The sequence below is a fragment of the Notothenia coriiceps genome, unplaced genomic scaffold, assembly GCF_000735185.1.
Source record: "Notothenia coriiceps isolate Sejong01 unplaced genomic scaffold, NC01 NC01_scaffold00007803, whole genome shotgun sequence".
In the NCBI taxonomy this organism is placed as follows: Eukaryota; Metazoa; Chordata; class Actinopteri; order Perciformes; family Nototheniidae; genus Notothenia; species Notothenia coriiceps.
The window spans coordinates 7,833-29,579 of NW_011340504.1; the positions used below are offsets into that span (position 1 = coordinate 7,833).

The 21,747-nt window shown below is 41.1% G+C and overlaps 2 protein-coding genes across 2 annotated transcripts in view; one reads left to right on the forward strand and one right to left on the reverse strand.

Moving 5' to 3' along the window:
- Window positions 1-319: 319 nt before the first annotated feature.
- Window positions 320-11,143, forward strand: hipk1a (homeodomain interacting protein kinase 1a). The gene is made up of 14 exons (XM_010769800.1): window positions 320-597; window positions 825-1,294; window positions 2,222-2,595; window positions 3,453-3,576; window positions 4,836-4,955; window positions 5,757-5,843; window positions 5,932-6,113; window positions 6,553-6,703; window positions 7,717-7,888; window positions 8,340-8,458; window positions 9,545-9,687; window positions 9,840-9,956; window positions 10,672-10,824; window positions 10,933-11,143. Exons 1-14 carry the CDS (start codon window positions 321-323, stop codon window positions 11,141-11,143), a joined length of 2,700 nt encoding a protein of 899 aa, XP_010768102.1. The 5' UTR covers window position 320.
- Window positions 11,144-15,804: 4,661 nt separating this feature from the next.
- Window positions 15,805-21,747, reverse strand: part of LOC104944285 (arf-GAP with coiled-coil, ANK repeat and PH domain-containing protein 3-like) — a gene marked incomplete at its 5' end in the record, with an annotated part of 21,612 nt that continues 15,669 nt past the window's right edge. The window contains one exon of the mRNA XM_010769801.1: window positions 15,805-16,751. Coding sequence (XP_010768103.1) covers window positions 16,645-16,751 — 107 coding nt within the window. The remainder of the gene's footprint in view (window positions 16,752-21,747) is intronic.

Sequence of the window (21,747 nt, forward strand, 5' to 3'; positions counted from 1 at the left end):
TAGAAAATACATTTCTCACCAAGAATACATACAATATATTTTTTTACTTTTTAATGCTATTTTATTTCTACTTCAGAAATATTTTGGATTGTTTATTTCTAGTGTCTTAATTTCTCTTATGTACATTGCCTTGTTTTTTATGCTGCTGCAACGCAAACATTTCCCAAATTGGGATCAATAAATTACTAATCAATCCATCTATCTATCATCTATCTATCTATCTATCTATCATCTATCTATCTATCTATCTATTTATCTACACAATATAAAGTTTTCTTGACACACTTCTGATGGTTTCTGCTGATCTTCAACCTGCAGACATGGCGTCTCAGCTGCAGGTGTTCTCCTCTCCCTCCGTCTCCTCCACGGCCCACTCCCGCTCCAAGAGGCTGAAAGTGGAGAACCCCCCCACCTGGGAAGCCTCCAGCCAGCCGGGGGACAATGGTTACCTCCAGCAGAGCCCCTCCCAGGGAGCCGCCCCCTCCACCTCCAGCTCCGGATCAAACTTCAACCCGGTGTACAACTCCAACCAGGGACCCCCCCCGCCTTCATCCGGCTCCCGGGAGCAGACGGTGGTCCGAGCGGCCGACAGCACAGGTAGCGTACGGCCCGGTAAATGTCATTTAAAGACATTCCTGTTTGGGCAGGCGTTTGTGTGCTTTTATTCTATTTATGTTTTTATTGTTTATTGTGTTTTTATTGTGTATTGTGTTTTTAGCACATCTTTATTCGTATGATGTTTTAATGCTTTGTCCAGCACTTTGTGACTTTGTCTGTGAAAAGCGCTTTATAAATACATTTGACTGACTTACTGACTTTTACAGGTAGCGTACGCGGACCTCCCTCCTCCTCTTCCTCCTCCTCTTCCTCCAGCCGCCGTATAAAGGATGCAGAGTCCTCCTCCCTCTACCACAAGCAGCACAGCCTGAAGAGGAAGAGCGAGGAGGTTGACAGCAGCGACAGCGTTCAGATCCTGGAGGAGCTTTCGGCCCCCGTGGTGTCAAACCGAACGGGTGGAGGTGGAGGAGGAGGGGGAGGGGGGACGACCACAGCGCAGTCCATAGCTCACTCCACCTCCACCACCAAGAGCAGCTCCTCCCACAGCGAGGGCGACTACCAGCTGGTGCAGCACGAGATCCTGTGCTCCATGGCCAACAGCTACGAGGTGCTGGAGTTCCTTGGGCGAGGCACCTTCGGACAGGTGGCCAAATGCTGGAAGCGAGGCACGAACGAGATCGTGGCGATCAAGATCTTGAAGAACCACCCGTCTTACGCTCGGCAGGGTCAAATAGAAGTGAGTATTTTTTTTTTTAAATGAAATGAAAACTCTAGAAAAGGTAGTATTTTCAATTATTTGACTCTTAGCATCCGATAAACCTTTCCCAAAGAAAGTAATTTTTTTTCATTATTAAAGTCATCCAGAAAGGTTGTATGAATCCACAGTGTAGGGTGCAGACAGGAACTGCTCAAATCTAATTCAATATGACTTAAAGGTGCCAAATAGCCAAAATGTACACACATAAAGGCAAAGAAACGTGGTCCATGACAGCATAATGTTCACGTCAGATAAAATGGATGGTGTTGATGGGAAAGATCTCCATGCTCTGCAGCGACAATATAACATACATATACTGTAGGGGGTTTCCATTTTCCTCACAAATCTGAGTTTTCTTGTTGTAATGACGGCTTCAATAAGACATGAATGCTAGTTTAGGGCCTGCTCACACAAAAGCAGACAGGTGACTATTGCCAACCTAGGAACAAAATGTAAAGTAAACAAGAAGCCAAGAGGCTTGTTTCCCCCTATGGTTTCATGGAAACTATAGTCCCTAAAATATTTGTGTGTCCCATAAAATGATTATACCAAATAGCAGTAAAATAATAAGAAGCCAAAATCCATTCAGGTGAACGTTTTTCCCTCTGCATAATTAATGTATTTTTATTTGACAGTACAACGCCTCAGAGTATCCAGTAAACATGGTTGTTATTCACACGGAGCTCCGACACTCCCTTCTATCCAGTTATAAACCGGATATCTAGCTTGTTTTTCAAACCTGTAGATGTACAGAAAAAAGCCTTTACAAACCACTTCACCACAGCCATCTAAGATAAAGTTAAGAACAACTCAGATGGAAAGAATTGCCATTTCAAGACATTCCATCCATATCATTATCTCATAAGCACAATACATGTTCCATGTTCCTCCCCCTCTCTCCTGCAGGTGAGCATCCTGAGCAGACTGAGCACAGAGAACGCCGACGAGTTCAACTTCGTCCGCTCCTACGAGTGTTTCCAGCACAAGAACCACACGTGCCTGGTGTTTGAGATGCTGGAGCAGAACCTCTACGACTTCCTGAAGCACAGCAAGTTCAGCCCGCTGCTGCTGAAGTGCATCCGGCCCATCCTGCAGCAGGTGGCCACGGCCCTGATGAAGCTGAAGAGCCTGGGGCTGATCCACGCCGACCTGAAGCCGGAGAACATCATGCTGGTCGACCCTCTGAGGCAGCCGTACCGAGTCAAGGTCATCGACTTCGGCTCCGCCAGCCACGTGTCCAAAGCCGTTTGCTCCACCTACCTGCAGTCTCGATACTACAGGTGAGTCACCCTGGACTGTACCGTTAGAGCAGGGGTGTCCAAACTACGGCCCGGTGGCCAAATGCGGCCCGCGAACCATTTTGAATTGGCCCTCAGCTAATTAAAAAAATATAATCACTTGAGTATGATAAACTTCAGCTTGTATATATGTTCAAATATATTACAGAGTATTCATCTGTTAATAAGCCCAATTCTCAAATAAATTCAGTCAATTAAAGTTGAAAACATGTTCTAACAAATCTAACTTGATAAGAAAAAAGCCCAATAACTTCATTACATATCAAGCTTGAAGTCTACTGTTCATATTTCCCCTTATTATAAGCAATCTGAAGCTTCTGCTTAAAGGAAGTGGCTCTGGAGAGCTGTGACAGCATTTTCAAGTATCAAGAATAATTGAGCTACTTTGGATTGATTTTTCCTACTTATAATAACTGAACTTATGAGGCTCTCTAGTGAGTGGGCCCAGCCCTTCGTATATTTTTCTGTATGTGGCCCTCGGTGAAAACAGTTTGGACACCTCTGCGTTACAGCTTTGGAAGATGATCACATCAACACGGTTCTGAGGTCTTTAAAGTGGTTTCCTGTGGGTCAAATAATCGGTTTTAAATTAGCACTGCTGGTTTAAAAGGCACTTAAAGAGGCCCTATTTTGCTTTTGGGCAATTTCCATTTCCTGTAGTGTGTTGTATATATTTTTCTGCATGTAAATGGTCTGCAAAGACTACAGTCCCTTAGTTTCTCCCTCACACACTCCCCCCTCTACAAAGCACTATATAAAAAAAACGTGCCTTTTCTTGAATATTATGTAAATGACCTGCTCTTTTGTCTTTTTAACATACTACTGTGTTGTGCTTTCAGAGCTCCGGAGATTATTCTGGGCCTTCCTTTCTGTGAGGCGATCGACATGTGGTCGTTGGGATGTGTCATCGCTGAGCTGTTTTTGGGATGGCCGCTTTATCCGGGGGCCTCGGAGTATGATCAGGTCAGCTGCAGCGCTCTCACACACACTAATATTAGGAGAGAGTAATAAAGAGTTGGACATTGTAGAATTTTCTCATTTTATTATAGTTTACAAGTTTAGTTAGATTGGAAGATTGATACCACTTTCTGTTTGAAGCTACAGTCAACAGCCGGTTAGCTTAGCTTAGCATAAAGACTAGAAACCAGAGGGTAAACAGCTTAAAGCACTCTGACCAGCACGTCTAAATACAACACATTAACATTTATATCTTGTTTGTGTAGAATTACTGATGTGTCAAGCTCGATGTTACAGTGGATAATGTGCAGGACTATTTACATCTTTGTTGAGTCTTTTAATATTATTATATTATATTGTCTGACAAAATAAATCAATATGTGGATTAACCCATCTGACTTTAGACAGTTACACAGACACATGCACACAAACTTGCATTTTAGCCCTTTCTCTGTGACTATGAATTTGTATAAAGTATGAAAAAACTGTAATTACTTTGTTAAAATGTCAAACATGAGAAGAAAATGTTTGTTGATTTAAATACTCTTATCATTTAAAAAAAAATGTAACACTCTTAAAGGATGTTTGTGGACAAGTTTTTCACAAGTTTTGCATACGTTTTTTACACGTTTTTCACACGTTTTCAAACGTTTTTCACACGTTTTTCACACGTTTTCCAAAAAATTCACAAGTTTTTCATAAGTTTTTCACACTTTTTTTCACAAGTCTTTCACAAGTTTTTTTACAAGTTTTTCACAAGTTTTTCACACGTTTTCCAAAAAATTCACAAGTTTTTCACAAGTTTTGCATACGTTTTTTACACGTTTTTCATAAGTTTTTCACAAGTTTTGCATACGTTTTTTACACGTTTTTCACACGTTTTCAAACGTTTTCCATACGTTTTTCACACGTTTTTCAAAAAAATTCACAAGTTTTTCATAAGTTTTTCACAAGTTTTTCAAAAAATGTAATACGTTTTTCATACTTTTTTCACACTTTTTTTCACAAGTCTTTCACAAGTTTTTCATAAGTTTTTCACAAGTTTTGCATACGTTTTATGAAGCTTTGGCCAACTGCCAGGTTGCTTGGCATAAAGACGGGAACCTTCTTAAAGCAGGTTTGTCGACACGTGGCGGGTTTTCACACGCATTGCATGTATTTATCCAAACCCACAATTCCTCATTCAGAGAACAAGCCCTCAGGTGATGTTAACACATTGTTTAAACAAAAGGCAACTGATTGTCTTCTCCTGTTGTCTCCCTCAGATCCGTTACATCTCCCAGACGCAGGGCCTCCCTGCAGAGTATCTGCTGAGCGCAGGAACCAAGACCAGCCGCTTCTTCAACAGAGGGCCCGACTCCAGCTACCCCCTCTGGAGACTCAAAGTGAGTTACTCTGCACAGATGGGGATTACTGACCCTGAATTAAAACATGTTCAACAAGTTCAACATTAACACGGACAAGTTCTCAAGACAGAGTCCAAGAACATAAAGTGAGTTGAAGCAGGAAGGCAGGAAACATAGACTATAAACAAAAATAAATGATTGTGTGAGCTATCCAATCGCATTGCCCCTGGTCAAAGACCTCAAATATAAAGAGTAAGGACGTAACAGCTTTGTTATAAACAGGCTCCAAAACGTACAAAAACATTAAACAATTATTTCAATTCTCAAAGTAGTAATCCAGCAATGCAGCTCCAGGAAAACAAAACAAAAGTAACCACTAAATAGCAGTTTCCATATACTGTACAGTACAACGGATTTTTGTATAGGCGACATAAACTGATACTTCATGTCAAATGAAGCAACATGGTTTTTCTATTCCTATCGAATCACTTTTAAAAACAAATTATTTGTGTGTTACTTTCAGTTTGTAAATGTTTCTGTTTTTATGTGAGAGCACTTTGTAACTTTGTTTGATACAATCTGCCACGGAGTCCATCCCCACAACTTAACCTCTATGTTCATCTGTATCATTCACACTCAACCTCTTGTACACCTTTCAAACTGTCTGATGTCATGTTTTAATTCCTTCCTCCAGTTCGTTCCACAACATCAGCCCTCACATTTATATTTGTATTGTTTAAAGATTGATGCCAACACAATACTGTTTTAAGTTAAAGAGTCTATCATTAAGCATATTAGCAGTACATATACTGAAGTGTTGCTATGGTTATCTCTCTGCAGACGTCCTCTGAGCACGAGGCGGAGATGGGCATCAAGTCCAAGGAGGCGAGGAAATACATCTTCAACTGTTTGGATGATATGATGCAGGTGAGCTTCTTTCCTTTCCTTTCAACTTCTCATCGTTTAGGGTGCTCCAGGAAGCCGTTTGACAAACCCACTTCCTGTGGCTCCGCAGGTGAACATGACGAACCTGGAGGGGACGGACATCTTGGCAGAGAAGGCGGACCGGCGGGAGTTCATCGACCTGCTGAAGAAGATGCTGACGCTGGACGCAGACAAACGCATCACGCCCATGAAGACGCTGAACCACCCCTTCGTTACCATGACGCACCTGCTGCACTTCCCTCACAGCTCACAGTAAGTGCAGGACTCGCTGAGGATCAAGACTGAAGTTAGGTTCCACATTTGTTCACCATTTTTTTCTTTTTTAACAACTTTGTTTTTCACAAATACAGTATGTCCAACATTTATGGTAACAAGTTGCAAACCCCACCCCCCTCCCCCTCCAGGTGGTTTCCCCAATGAGTAGACAAACACACCACAGAAAGATCATAAAAATAAGTTAAAAAAAAATAAAACCAAAAATAATGACATACAACAAAATAATAATGAAAATAGACAGTATACAAGTAAATATAATGAAACATCACACACACATACTTTAACCCAAACAAAACATTTTAGTTTATGCCATTCTTATTGCCAGCCTTAGCCTTATTGCAAACCCCTCGTGTGACGAGGTACGTAACAACTTCGAGCCCACATGTTCACCATTTGTTCTCATGTCATTTTACAGCATGAAATCCTGCTTCCAAAATATGGACATATGCAAACGCAGATGCAGCGCCTTTGAGAACGGGAAGAACATGTTCTCCAGCAACACCACGTCGAGTGCAGCCGCCAACCTCACCGTGACCTTCAGCAGCCAGCTCAACCAGCACAGCCAGGTGAGGAGTCCTGCCTCGGGGGGGTTCACCTGCTGAAGGTTATAAAGCAGCCTTTTTAGTTAAGTAGTCAAACCATTGTTGAACCTGACTTCTTTGAAGAGTACAACCTGTTAGATAAGTAAGGGATAATGTGCAGCGAGGCGGTCATTATGGGTAAAGGAACGCCCGACAGGCAGATCAGGATCCCGACACGAAGCATGCAGTTTGCTTTTCAGCCAAACTGTATACAGTTCAATCGACCGGACTTCTTTGTGCAGATGTGAGCGTCCTTAACAACGGTCAATAAGTCCTTGACAGCGGTCTGTCTGTTCTGGATTAACAACGTGTCACATGTTCTGAATTGACCAATCAGAATCGAGTATTCAACTAAACCACGTAATAAACTGGAATATTGAGCAATTCATCTGGAGTAGAGTTATATTTTTTGCAATGGAGGATTTTGTTGTTGTTGTGAGAGGTAGGTAGAAGGTCCTCTTCATTGTTGCAGTTTTTTAGAGAAAAAATTAATTATTAAACAGTCAATTTATTTTAAACATACACTTGAATTTCTATTTTCAATTCAGGAAATGTACAAAAATGTTACTTAATCACTAACTTTTATTTTAAATACCAGTTAAATTTGTTTAAATGTATTGAACGAAGAAGCATATGTTATTCCTAAACTGCAGCATTTGTAATTGCATAGAAGTGCAATTCTTCAGAGAACTTGGTTGACCATTATGGTATTTAAAGTGCATTTCTGTATGTAAATGAGTCTGTAGATTTATGTGCAAGAGGATGTAGAACAGGTGGGATGTATTTCATTCTGCATACATTTCCTTAAGCAAATTGTCCCTTTGCATATTCTGTATGTATGGGTGTGTTCTGACTTGTATATGTAAAAGTGCCTTGAGGCGTCGAACAGGCTGGAAAAGCGCTGTATAAATGCCGTCCATTTACCGTAGACGTTCTTACTGAACTGGACTCGTATTTCCCGGCATTGATCTGAATGTCTCTGCTCGTTGTGTCTCCAGATGTCCTCTGCAGGAGCCCAGTCTCTGTCCCTCAGCAGTAACGTCCCGCTGCTCAACTACCAGCCCGGCCTCTACCAGCAGGCCACCATCAACATCCCCCGCCCCCCCCAGCTCTGCACCCAGACCGAGCCCTTCCAGCAGACCCTCATCGTCTGCCCCCCCACCATCCAGGGTGAGAGGGCCACATGTTAGTGTCATGTTGCGTCAATGACAATAAATATCATTTCATAGTCACCTAGAAAATGTTGAAATAACTACATTTGTATATTTCCCAAACATTTAAAATACATTGAAACTTTTAGATCGAGGCATCATTATTTTATTTTTGCTGCTGCCGTTTATTAAATCAAATAACTTTCATATCTCACATTGCATTTTGAGTTAGATTGTTTACCTTATTCTTTTTTGTTTTTCTAGTCCTGTGTTCTCTCTTGACTGTTTTTTAAATGTACTCTAATGACATTTTATAAAGTGTTTCTATGTCTTAATGCTTTAAATGTAGCCTTGCCTGTGTATATGTTATGCAACTTGCTACATTATCCCTATATTTCCTAGCCTCTATATTTATAATTATATATTCATTGAATTAACCAATATCACCTGCCTTCTTCTTCTCCCTCCAGGTCTCCAGACATCCAGTAAGCCCTCTGGTTTTCCAGTGAGGATGGACAGCTCCGTCCCCTTAGGTCCTCAGAACCAGAACTCCCAGTCTCTGCACATCCAGCCCGGCATGCTGGCTCAGGTGGGACACACTCTTCTTCCAGTATCCATAAGCACCAGCAGGAGCAGGGATGACATTTAACTGAGTACATTTACCCAAGTAAAAGTGTAAGGTACCCGTACTTGAGTATTTCCATGTTATGTTACTGTTAACTTCAACACCTTTCTGAAGGAAATGTATTTTCAACTCTCCACTCTCTTCACAAATCAAAACCCCCACTAATGATTTAGAATATCTGTATTCTTGTATGCAAAGAATCTCATCAGGTTTCAGCAGAATATGCAGCAGGTCTGTATCCACCATGTCTAAACACCCCCCCACTGCTCCCCCCAGGCCTCACTCGACCCCCTGCTGGTGGGCAGTCTGTACGCCTCTCTGGCTGAGTTGCCGTCTTTAGGCTGCAGATGTGCGAGTTTTGCCGGCTTACTGGCTCACAATGCCTCCATGCTGGTAAAACACCATCATCACGACTGGATAACAGCTCTTATTTCTTCCTGTTCTCTCCTAATGTATGTCTAGACTGCAGCTGGACGATGGACGCATGCGCACAATGTGATTTAATGCTTTTGCTTTCTGCTTCAGGTGGTAGAAGCATAAAACTCTATTTTCAGAGTTGGTATTAGGCTTTCTCCGCTATAAACAAATAAACTTGTTTCCAAAAATTGTATACTATTCCTTTAAAAGATTCCTTTCATCACATCTAGCGAAATATGTTTTTAAAACTGCAATGTAAAAAAAATACTGTTGTGTTTTAATGTTCTATAAGCTTTCTCTATTTTTGTTTTGTTTTTCAAAAAGGTTGAATTTATTCCAAGAGACAACTCACTTTCTTCCTCTCCTCGTCCCAGACTAACACATCCTTTAACTTTCAGGGGGGCTCTGTTCTTTCTGGACCTTATCTTTACGGCTTTGCATGCTTGGCATAAGAACCTGAACCTGAACACGTATTTTCTTTATTTCCTAAAGTTTCAATCCTGAACTTTAGGGTTCTTGTAATATTTCTGTGTGTGTGTGTGTGTGTGTGTGTGTGTGTGTGTGTGTGTGTGTGTGTGTGTGTGTGTGTGTGTGTGTGTGTGTGTGTGTGTGTGTGTGTGTGTGTGTGTGCAGCAGGGCTGGCCAGCTGGCACTCAGCAGATCCTCATCCCCTCCACCTGGCAGCAGATGCCCGGCATGGCCCTCCATAACCTGGGGCAGAACGTGTTGCCGGACCCCCCCATGGCCTCCGACAGTCAACAAGGCTCTGGCTGGAGGTGAGTTTAATCCCATAGGACTTCATTCTGCATGTTAAAACACACCTTCAGGTCATTGTATTATTACAACTTAAAAGAAAATGTATCTCTGTGAGGTCAGTCAGTCATAGCTGCAGTTTCAAATAAATAACGTGTGTCCGTCCTTCTCTCAGGGGTCGTCATGGCAGCCAGTTCGATGGCGTTGGTCACGCTGCCTCCCAAAGCCACGCTGCCTCCAGACCCCAACAGGGCAAGAGGGCAAAGGCTCGACACGTAGAGAACAGAGCCAGGTCTCCTGTCACACTGCCTTACATCCACATCATCTGCACGGGGGGGGGGCGTCCATAAATTGTAGTGGTGGTGGTCTGTTACCTGGCTTCATATCTACTTGTTCAATGGGCTGCAGTGATATCCATTAAACCTTTATCCTGCAGTTAGCAAATTGTGAAGAATTGAAGTTTCCAATAGTAATACCAAAACCAACAGTTACAGTAACTGATACAACTAACTACTTCTAACAATTGTGTCCGTGTATCAAAGCCATATATTTAACATTCCTCTGAGACATACTGTAGAGCTCCATTGTCGTTCAAAAACCACTTTGTTGGTCTGGGTGAAATGTTATTTCACTACCATGAGCACACAAAGGGTAGTTTATTTAGAAATAACCCCACGTACACTATACTGATGCCCCAAGTATTTACTAGATTAATCTGCCTCTGAAAATAGTCCCAAAAAGTCTCTTTTTACTCATGTTTGAGTATTTATATATATTTATAACAATGGTAATATAACAGTAGTTTGAAGCAACAGAATAGGTGGCAGGTCACCTAAAATAAATATTTGGAATAAAACAGTGAGCATCTTAATAATAATAATACATTTTATTTGTATAGCACACTTCAAAAAACAACGTCATCTCAAGGTGCTTCACAAAAAAACAAATTGAGATGAGAAAAAAGTTATCTACGAAACATATTTATTAAAAAACCCTCTTCCCTGCAGGCCTGTGTCGTCGGCCACTGTGCTCCAGAACCCTCCTGCTGGTGATCAGTCTCAGCCAATCATCATCTCCGACACCCCCAGCCCCGCCGTCAGCATCATCACCATCCACAGTGACTCGGAGGACGAGGACGACAGGAAGTTCCCCGCTGGCTGGTGAGCTCACTTCCTGTCTCTGAGAGGTTTTTAATTAGCTGAATTTTTTTTTTTTTTTATCTGACCATTAAAGTATAATCGTATTATCGTTATCTCCCTCTCCTGCAGCTCTGGAACGAGCCAGCGAACCAACGTGATCAGCTGCGTGACGGTGCATGACTCGGACTCCTCCACCAGCAGCCCTCTGAGTACCAAGACCCCCCCTCTGAGCACAAAGACCCCCCCTCTGAGCACCAAGACGCCCCCGCAGCCCGCCCAGCCTCTGGCCGTCATCGTGCCGTCTGTAAAGAGCCAGCCGGGGGAGAGCTCGGGTCAGTAATCAGCAGCGAATATTCGGCCCGCGCGAACCGCTTCAACACGTGTATTTCGGTTTATTCACGGCATTCATTTTGTTATTCTACAGTATTTTTGTTTTATAGTTATTTTGTTAATGTAACCCAATTTGTGTTCTTTGAAATTGAAAAGGATATCGCATTGTGTTTGTTACTTTCGTTGCAGTTGTATATGTCTTAAGTGTAATTTGGCTTGGCTTCCTATTTTGTATGGACATGCTTTTATTTTGAAGGAGAGGTAGCGCTGTTGACAGGAAATTGTTGTTGCTATGGAAACAACGTGACGGAGATTAACGGAGAAAAGTAATATCTACATATAAAGACGGAGAAAGTAAAGGATAACGTTTATGGTTAAGTGTTAGCACCCCCCGAATAGGCACAAGCTCTTACGTTGATATTGGAGTTTTCAATCAATTCAATTTGGCGGCTGCAGTGCTGTATTTCTCCAGTAACCTAGAGCATTTTTATTTCGAGATTTATTTGAGTGAGATTAAGGAGGTCCTTTAATTTGGTGCCTTTTTTGGAGAAGATGTAACTTGTTAATTAGTCGTTAATTTCATCACTGTCACATCTAGTGAAAGAATTTTGGAAAATAATTTTACTTTATGCAGAATTAGTTATTTTTCGTTTTTTAATAGAGTATATTTATTCATTCTTATTTTATTTAACCAGGTGTTATTGCATTAAGTGGCCTCAATGGGATCAATTAACGGTGCATTAATGCTCAGCTACAATTAACAAGTTAAGACTGATCCTCTTTACACTGAAGCAACAGGTACAGCCAATCCTTTGTNATATGTACAGCGTAGGGCACTGAAGAACGATGCTGTTCCTACTTTGTTTGGACCGGCGGGAGATTCGGGTACACAAACTGTAAGTATTCATTGTTGTTTCTGTATTTATGATGTTTACAACAAACAAGGTATCTACCACGACTGTGTAAATGCGTAAATGTTTTTCGGGATGCTAAGCCATTGACACAGTGCTAACTGGGCTAACTAAGTTCCATATATCAACTCCAATGTCAGCAGATGGCCTTACATGTATCTCATAGCAGGAGAATGTCTGCATTCAAACACAAAATACTCAGACAGTATACTCCGGGTGATTTACAGTCGCAAAACGTAATTACATTATCGTTGGCGTTCCTAGCGTGTATACCATCGAGCTAAAAAAGAAGGCTACCAAGAGCTAGACATGCTAGGGAAAACATTGTTTTTTATGCCAGCTAATGAATGACCGAATGCAGCAGACTACCCGTATAACATTGCAATTGTAAACATGTTCTTGCTAGCCTAATATGCAGTGCTGCACATAAATGGTGCGCATAAGAAGAGAGAGAGAGAAATATATTTGCGAGTTGCATAGGTTGCATATGAACCTATGATATGAACTCAGGGCCGGCCCGTAGCACTGGCGTAATAGATGTTCGCCTAGAGCGCCAGATCTGGGGGGCGCTACGCTGGCAGCTCTGGGAGGGAAAAAAACATGTTTGACCGTTGGGGCTCATCCTAATTTTTGGCCTTTATGTAACAATATTCATAATTAAGTAAATGTAACACTGTTTTCACCCAGGTTACACGTTTCATTCACCCTGTACGATGGGCGCTGTAAGTGATGAAAATGGGATGTTGGCTTATCTGGCGCCCGCAGCTCACAGCCAAAATGCGAGTGAGCGAGGGAGAGAGGGAGGGTGCACCGGTACCGGCGCTGTTGTTATTAGAATCTGGTGCTAGTTGCTCTAACGGATACATGAAGAAGATTGTTCTACAATAATGTGGAGGGAGAGTCCTCTCCAGTCAGACTGAGAGGCTGATAACTACAGCTCAGTGAGGTAAAGGACTCTGAGTGTTTAGATAGTTAACTTTAGTCTAAGTTCAAACGGTTTGGTCACAATTTATGTAAACACACATTTCCAAGGCACTCCTTTATAATTATTGGGATAAACAGGTTTGAAATCATTCCAATGTATACTATAGGACAGTAACCACAAATATCCTTTAAAACTGGAGCGATAAAAAAATATGCATACATAAATAAATGTTAAGGTAAAATAAGATATGAATGAACAACACAAATAAAACTAAACCAAATAAAAGTTACATTCATTTGTTATTGGCTATGGTAGGTTATTGGTTATGTTCACATACTTATTCGATTACATCAACTCTCTTGTCTGATGACAACAGAGACTTTCGACCCAAAACCAGCTGTTGACTTGTGGACGCAAGCAGCTAATCGCAGACTCAACCAGAGAGAAAGTAGTAGGCCTACATCATCAGCTACCATATCTGACAGAGAGGAAGACAGTGAGGAGAACAGTCAGGAGGGTAGTGATGAGAGCTTGTAGGATTACTGGTCGTGCTAATGTTGTCTTGTGTTCACCTCTGGATGTGTGTTCTGTGTCCACCTCTGCATGTGTCTTCAGTGCCGTGTGTCTGGCAAATAAAGTTACGGTTTATTTCTTTTTAAGGATGAGCACCAAGCAACATCTCCAGGTGCTCCGCAAAAAAGTTATGTGCTCCCCTGACCATCACCCATTATCTGAAGTCTGCTGCCCTGAGCATGTCAGTTGGAGTGATGACATCATCGTGTTCCATGACACAGGTGTTTATAATGTGAGCTAACGAGGTGTCCAGAGATCAGAGGTTTCCATTGTTCTGAATGAGAGATAAACCTCTTACATGTGAACGTTTTGTTGAAGAACCGTAACAGATATCGGTGAAATTTCAAAGCGTGAAGCATCTCAAGGACCTTGAGTATCTGAAGTGTGCTTTTTGCCTATGGTAGTTTTTAAAGCAAAACATGGCAACATTTTAAAGATGAAAGCTTCTTAAAGTTCAGAGTGTCCGGTCTGAACGCAGCATAAAGCTTTTAGTTGTCTTACAACATAGTAAATTAAAAATGTCTTTTTTCGAATGTTACGTTAATTTTCACCTTGATCACACACAATTAGGGTCAGGGTCTTGGTTTTTGGCCCCTGTCTGTTCACTTCAACTGTGCATAAGCCTTATAACATGTAACTACTGTCTGATAATTAAAAAACAGTCCCACAAGTTTTATTTTAATAAGGTATCAACACTCTAATATGTTATTTATTTCACTTAGTTATTTTAAACTGCTGCCACATTTTTTTTTTGGCCATGGTTGTGTACTTATTTGTCTTTTTTATTTCTTTATTACTAATGTGTCTTTCCCTTTTTATCATTGCTTGCCTTTTTTACCTGCTATGCCACTTTTGCTGTGGGACTAATAACGGAATTTCTGGATACACATTAACGAGTGACAATACCTGTATTTGATGACTGAACACACCGATCTGATATTTAAGGTCTCATCATCATCATCATCCATCTCCTCTTCAGAAGAACACCGGGCTGTGTGTTGCTGCTGCAGCCGATCAGAGGGAGCTGCTGGCCAGCTGCCGCTCGAGCTCTCTCTCGCTGTAGCAGGATGGATGGATGAGCGCTAAGCTAACAGGCTAACGTTAGCTAGCTACGCACATCCCAGTCATAAGGGACTGACAGCCGCAGTCACATCGTGTATGAAGCGAGCAGAATGTGCACAATGTCAGAGGAAATGTCAGATACTATCATAATGAGCACTGTCGACTAGACAGAGCTCCATCATCTTCATCATCATCATCATCATCATCATCACCACCACTGTACGTACGCTTTCTACTGAGTGGACGTAACGGAGCCTACGTAACATGCGTCAACGGTCGCAGGGATAGAGCAAAAAATCGTACAATTTCACAGAATGTCATCACTATTAATAAATATATACACACACCAGAGGTGGGAGAAGTACACAGATCTTGTATTTGAATAAAATACGTAGAAGTTCCAGAGTGTAGGAATACTCTGTAACAAGTAAAAGTCCTGCATTCAAAATGTTAAAGTACAAAAGTATCAGCTTCAAAAATATACCTACCAAAAGTAAAAGTCCTCATTATGCAGATTGTTCTATTTCAGAATAATATGACATGTTTTGATTATAATTATTGGTCATTAAAGTGCTATCAAAGCTGGTAAAGGTGCAGCTAGTTTTAATGACTTTGTATGCTGCAGGGTAGCTTGAGAATTTACTCCAGGTGTAACTAAAGTCTGATTTAAGAGTTGATTATATTTCACATCATTAATCCAAATCTGTACAGTAACTAAAGGTACAATGTAGTTGAGTTAAAGTACACGAGTTACCTCTGAATTGTAGTGGAGTAAAAGTAAAATGCAGCATATTATTGAAATATTCAAGTAAAGTAAAAGTATCTCAAAATTGTACTCAAGTACAGTCCTTGAGTAAATGTATTTAGTAACTTCCCACCTCTGACACACAAACTGTACAGTAGGGTGAGCACTTTTAAGCAGTTTAATGTTTCCAGTATTTCCTTGTTCCTTTTCAATATTCTTATTTCTCTCTTTCCGTATGATAAACGCAGTGGGACGTATAGATAGTAGAATAGTAAAACATATAAAAGAAATCAGGGAAATTCAAAGCCAACTAAAACATAAAAAAAGGTTAAACCTCTAATGCAGAACGACAGGTTTCTAGCAGATTTCTTATTTCAACACAAGGGGTCGCTGCTGTTCAGCTACAGTGAGATGTTAAACAGTTGTGTGGCCAAACCATAGACAAGTTCCCTTCATGCATTTTGTGTAAACACAGACAAGTTTATTTTTCATCCATCTTTCACGTGCATTCCTGTTCATAGTCATACAGATATATTATCAAGTGTGCTACTACAACACATACAGTAACATAAGCACTGCATTTCATAGTGGTACTGCAAATTACACAAAGTAATACAAAGACTACACCAGCATAGTCAATGCAAAAAAAAACACAACATTTCATAACAAAATAAACGGAAAGTAATACTGCAACTTCATGGTTGTTGATGATAGCTGATGAAATGACACTCTTTATCCATACAACATAGCTGAATTCAAGTATGAAATATAATGGGAGTAAATGCATGCATTACACACACACACACACACACACAAATGTATATGTAAAATAAATCCTTCAATGAATCAGAATAATGAAACTGATACAGCAAAGAAATGGCAACGATTAAAGAAAATAACAAGTGCTTGACATTTTATCCAAACAATTTGTATCTAACACTGTACAAAAGCAATGCTATATTTATTTGTAAAAGCATTTAAGAGGACAAGACCAGCAAAATCCTCATTTCAATATAAAACGTTGATCCAAGAACAGCACAAGACTCTTGCGGATATAATGCTACTGTATGATATTGATATGAAATTGAAGGATAATGACCAGCGAACAGCATCCAAAAATGAACGATTTCTCACTTAAAAGGATTAAAATGTGAATTTTTCTGCTGAATAAACAGACTGGGTAACTTGTAACACGTTATGCTTTTTCTTTAAGGTTTGATAGTAACTGTGAGAATATGGAAAGTGGCTGTTGCACTTTTCAAGTACATCGTTGTGTTCCTCTGCTTATTTACCGACTACCTGAAGGAGTGCCTGAAGTGAACACTCCTTCGTTTCAGCTTCTCCGGGTTGTGGGATGCCATGTGGGAAAATTCTCGGAAGATGTCGAGGTATGTGGCATCTCCTGATGAAGAAAACAATGGAAATAATGTTTAAAATGATCCCACTTCAGCACTTTGAACAGTCAAAACATCTAAATACTTAATTAAAAGTAGAAGTACCAGAGTGTAGGAATACTCTGTTACAAATAAAAGTCCTGAAATCAAAATGTTACTCAAGTTAAAGTACAAAACTTTAAGCATCAAAATATACTTAAAGTCCCAAAAGTAAAAGTAGTCATTGTGCAGATTGGTCCATTTCAGAATAATGTATGATATGTTTTGATTAAATTATTGATTCATTAAAGTGTTATCAAAGCTGGTAAAGGTGCAGCTAGTTTGAATGACTTTGTATACTGCAGCGTAGCTTGTGAATTTACTCCAGGTGGAACTAAAGTCTGATTTAACACTTGATTATATTATTAAACAAAATCTGCAAAGTAACTAAAGGTATTAAATAAATGTAGTGGAGTAAAAGTACACCATTTACCTCTGAATTGTAGTTGGACAGAAGAAAACTTTGAAATACTCAAGGAAAGTACAAGTAACTCTAAATGGTACTTCAGTACAGTGCTTGGGTAAATCTACTTAGTTACTTTACACCACTGCTTTTATATAAACACAAGCGATGAGAGGAAACAGAAAGCATAAGGAACTCTGTGTAAGAAGAAGTCTAGTGAATAGAAAAAGGCCAAGGCACTGTGAAGCTTTCTGCTTTCAACTTTACAAATTCTGAGCTTTTACTTTACTCGTGGCCATGGTAACCGCTCAATCCACCGGCGTAACAAAGGCAGTCAAACTCTTTGTGTCTCCTGAGAGCTCCCAGGCTCGGCTAATTAAGAAAAGGAGGAATGAACATTCCTGGCTTTCCCTGTTTATGTGATGTGTGAGAAAGAAAAGCAGGGATCACCGAGTGCATCCTTAGATATGGCTTCATGGTAAAAAAACTAAAAGTAAACCCTGCAATAAGTACTTCAAAGTACACATCGTGGTTTATAAGACATACAGCAGGGAGATCAACATTTTAGTTTCAAAGTAATATGTTTAAGTATGAGCCCTGTACAGAAATCAAATAATGGTTTATAAAAACCCTATGTAGTTGCAAGAAAGTATAAGAACATTTCAACCTAAGTATTACATTTTATATATTTGTCAACACTCAATATACACTTATAATGTGCACACGTGCTTCAATTGCACATTATAAATAACATTGTGTTTACAGTGATAGGAACAACATTATAATGCTGTTTTATGCCGTTACAATCTTATAGTTTATCTAGCTCAAAGAAAAACCCAAGCCAGGAGAAAATGCAATAATAATGTGTTATATTTTAAAATTATACCTTTATTCTTATATTTTAAGGGTCAAGGGCAACTTTGACATTTTAGCAACAGTCTACTTGTGGCTATATAATAGTGTCTAAGTAGAGCTTGTACACATATTGAATGGTATATCCTACATGTTTGGGTTGAATCTTTCCAATATAACATTCTTTTAGAGCACATGTGTCAAACTCAAGGCCCGGGGGCCAAATCAGGCCCTTGGTGGATTTAATTTCGGCCCGCAGGATCATTTCTAATTACTATTAGATCTGGCCCGCCGGTATATTGCACGCATACCTTCACTCAATCCTGAGGGTCTCCTCAGCTCAGAGCCTGACCCCAAACATTGATGACCTTGCACCCAAGATGAGATGCCAAGTATCTGCTTGAACTAGCATCACAGAGCAGCACACTGAGTTTACATGGATGTTTCCTTCTGCACTTTGTTTCTTGAGACAACAGGGCATGTTTGGTTTGTTCTTTGAGGGAAATCGTATTTGAAGCTGTTGTTGGCCTGTGGGAAAATGTAATCATAAGAAATGATTCCCCCACGGTGGAGCTTTAGATTCGGGAGGGAAAGGACATCTCTGGGTGGGGGAGGCTTGTCCTCTAGAGAAACGGGGTACGGGGGAGTACGACTGGGGTCAACAACCCTGCTGGAGTAATGGAAAAGGTTAGGAGCCTTCGTCGGGGTCGGTGAGCAATCTAAATGCTACGTCATGGTCCTTGACTTCGGGAAACGGGTGACTGCGGCGGGAGGCGTGTGTCGGGGCGACTCTCCGTCGCCGCCGGCCTGGGCGTCGCACGGGCGTGTCGGGAGTCTTCAGCGGCCTGGGGGTAAGCCGTGTCGTTTCCGGTCGGGTCCCTTAGCTGGGGTTAAGGGCAGTCTATGATTACCCCCCCAACCGACACTTAGAGACGCCGTGTCTCGCCTGCCTCTCCTCTTCAGGTCGGTGGACGGACGTCGCAGGAGGGTCAGAATCAACAGTCACCCTGAGAAGAATGGAATTCCCCCGTGATGTAGTCTATATCTGTTCAGTACTACAATCGATGAAACACTGAACCTCCTTGAGATGTGTAACTTTTCTTTCGGACACAATATTGACCCAACACTAGCTACAGTTTTAAAATGTTAAATGTTCTTAATGTGTAGGACATTGTCAAGAACTGCTAATACGTACGGTCATATAACGGTCAAACGTAAACTTCACTCCGTTCGGTCATGAACCGTCGGCTATTTATGTTGTCCCGATTTGCAGTTTCCTAGACGCGAACTAAAACTTGCAAAGAAAAATATTTGATAACCAAAGAAGGAGTATGATACTTTCACGAGTGATTTAGTGACCTACACGAGGAAAAAAATTTCTACTCAGAGGAGAGGTTTAAAACTTGAGGACTAAACCAAAATTAAATAGACGTCCTAAGTAGGACGCTAAAGGCACACTGTCGTTAAATTCCTCGAGCGTGGACTTAAGCCTAGGTTGGACTTTTACATGGGGAAAGTCGTACTGTTACAGGAAGTGTCGTAACTTAACAAATTGACAGTGAAAAGATTTCTTTACTAGACAGACCGTTTCCCTCCGAATTACGACGTGTTCGAAAAAGTAAGAGTTTCGAGTCAAGGGATAACGTATAGGCGTCCCATTGTCAGACCGGGAGGTATGAGTGACGATTTATGGTTACGATTCGGCTATAGCCAGACAACAAAAAGGGAGAAAGTTAGTCGCTCAAAGAAAATTCGATTCACTTGGATAATTACGTTCTTGTAGATCCACGCAATGTTACCCGTGTGCAGTCGACAAGGACAATGGATCAAACCCGACCCACTCAAAGCCCACTTATAAATGCGAGTCAAGTTCGAGAAAAAGAAACTAGCCGTACCGTTTGACATACGGATAACTTCATTGTATCACATTTCTTAAAGTTTGTAGATTTCTAGTGTAAGTTCTCGCCTAATCGGCAGGAATATTGACACGAACCAAACAAACAGCACAACAACGCTACGAAACAAGTATTAAGTCCCACTCACCGCTTGCCCCTACTACACGTAATAGCCAGTTGTGAAACTTAGGTGCATGTCGTGTATAGTGGACATAAATTGGTTCTCTATTACACGTAAAGCTCTTCGAGGGTTGTCAAATCTCGGCATTACGTGCCTCCGGCCTAGACCATATCCAACAATAACATTCTCGCTTCACCCGGAAACTGGCCCGAATTCTCACGGGAGACATGTGCAAAGTGCAGATATAGACGAGATAAAAAGTGTTTCGAACCCGTCGAGGTGCTGTCTCCGAGAAGTCGCGACGGGGTGCTACTGACTCGTTCTGGTACGGGCGGAGTCAAGAAGAGCGATGTGGGAATTAAGAGTTTTGGGTAGCGTGAGAAAATGTAACCGCGGGTCTCCGTTTTCGGTGTGCAGTAATCTCGGGCGCCCCACAATAGTCGACAATTCGATGTCTTGTAGAATAATTACAAATGACGACGTTACAGAGTCTACGGTTATCTGCTGACGGTGCTCAACGGCCGCATTTCGAACGAACTTTCTCTCTATACTTACGTCTCTTAGGAAAGAGGTTGATGGCCACGAGCAACTTGAGGACTTAGAGAAAAAGAAACCACAGTCCGACTTATCTCGGGCTCGCCCGAGACTCTCAACGACAACTACATGGTATGCGGGTAAACCGTCGCGTGCGAAGTGAAACCCTTTGTCGTGTTACAAGTAAGTTCCGACCTGAAATGAAAAAATGGCTCAAATTACAAGAAAAGTCACGATGAAATGTGAAACGACACCGTCGAGACAAGTTGCCGCGGAAATACAAACTTAAGTTAAACGTCATAATTGTGGTGTACAGAAACGAACCTTACACGTGTAAAGAGGAAATGTCGATTATTAATGGTGAAAGTAACAAATCTACCCTGTATTAAAAATTAGGATCGTCCACATACACAAAACGTCTTAATATCGATGCGTTCCGTATCCAACTCTAACCTCTCAGACTTTTTGACTCGTGGTCACGTCTGCTGCACCCGTCACCCAACTCAGTTGACAACTTACTATGCGTCCTAGAGTCCTCCGCGAGCGAATCCTTTCTTCCACTATTCGTCTTCTTCATGGTTTATAGTCCGAAACACAGCTCCTCTTCACTACACCAGGAAAAAATTTGGCCCCCTCTTGGCGCTCCTGCTAGTAGTCCCTTCTTTCCCTACTTCAAACGATGAGTGTAATTGAAGAAAACATAACGTGCTTAGTACGAACACGAGGTCTTTATTAACGTTATTTTACTAGAGCTACCCAGACAATCCTTTTGCAAGACGGTGCCTCGTACTGTATTAATATATATCGCATATCTTGTTCGTCGCTTGTCCCACAGTCTTGTCCGTAATTCGGAACTTATTTACTAAAATCATATAAGCCTGAAGTCTTTAACCTTACACTCTCTTTTATAATTTTTGCAGAGCGCACAATTATTATTTTATTATTGTTTAGTTTGTTGCAATTTATGTCTGCTTGTAGAACGTAACTTATGTATGCGAATTGCCGTCCCCACCAGTTTAAAGTTTATGTGCACCCGTTGTAAAAAAATTTTACAATCAGCGTCCCGGCTGACCTAAGTTACAAATACGTTTGAAAACTTTTAATGATAAGTCGTACTACATTGGGGCGACCCCTGTTTGTTTCAGCAACTAATAACGGAT